General features: G+C 76.1%; 1 protein-coding gene across 3 annotated transcripts in view; it reads right to left on the bottom strand.

The window, feature by feature from the left end:
* Positions 1 to 203, bottom strand: part of PTPN4 (protein tyrosine phosphatase, non-receptor type 4 (megakaryocyte)) — a 120,508-nt gene extending 120,305 nt beyond the window's left edge. For 2 of the 3 annotated variants that reach the window (XM_010568598.1, XM_010568606.1), the window contains exon 1: positions 128 to 203. Coding sequence is in view for 1 of the 3 variants with exons in the window: in XM_010568614.1 (XP_010566916.1) it covers positions 128 to 133 (6 nt within the window). In the remaining 2 variants the exon portion in view is untranslated. The remainder of the gene's footprint in view (positions 1 to 127) is intronic. The other variant, XM_010568614.1, reaches the window with a different exon arrangement.
* Between the last annotated feature and the right edge of the window lie 27 nt (positions 204 to 230).

Genomic DNA, 230 nt, shown 5'->3' with positions numbered 1-230 from the left:
GTGTGTGTGTGAGGGGGGGGTGACAGCAGAGGAATGCGGCGCGCGGCTTCCCCCCCGCCGCCGCCGCCGCCCCTGCCCCTCTCCTCGCCCCAGCACGGAGACCCGAGCGCCCCGGCGGCCGCCTTACCTTCATATAACAGCCACGTCCTTCCAGATGGAGCGGGGAGCGGGGACGGCGGAGGGAAGAGGCGCGGGGGCTGCGCTCGCCGCTGCCGCCCCGCGACCCCCCG

The sequence above is a fragment of the Haliaeetus leucocephalus genome, unplaced genomic scaffold, assembly GCF_000737465.1.
Source record: "Haliaeetus leucocephalus isolate CR32 unplaced genomic scaffold, Haliaeetus_leucocephalus-4.0 Scaffold1, whole genome shotgun sequence".
NCBI lineage: Eukaryota > Metazoa > Chordata > Aves > Accipitriformes > Accipitridae > Haliaeetus > Haliaeetus leucocephalus.
The sequence above is the reverse complement of the archived record's forward strand: the minus strand, read 5'-3'. Positions and strand labels throughout refer to the sequence as shown.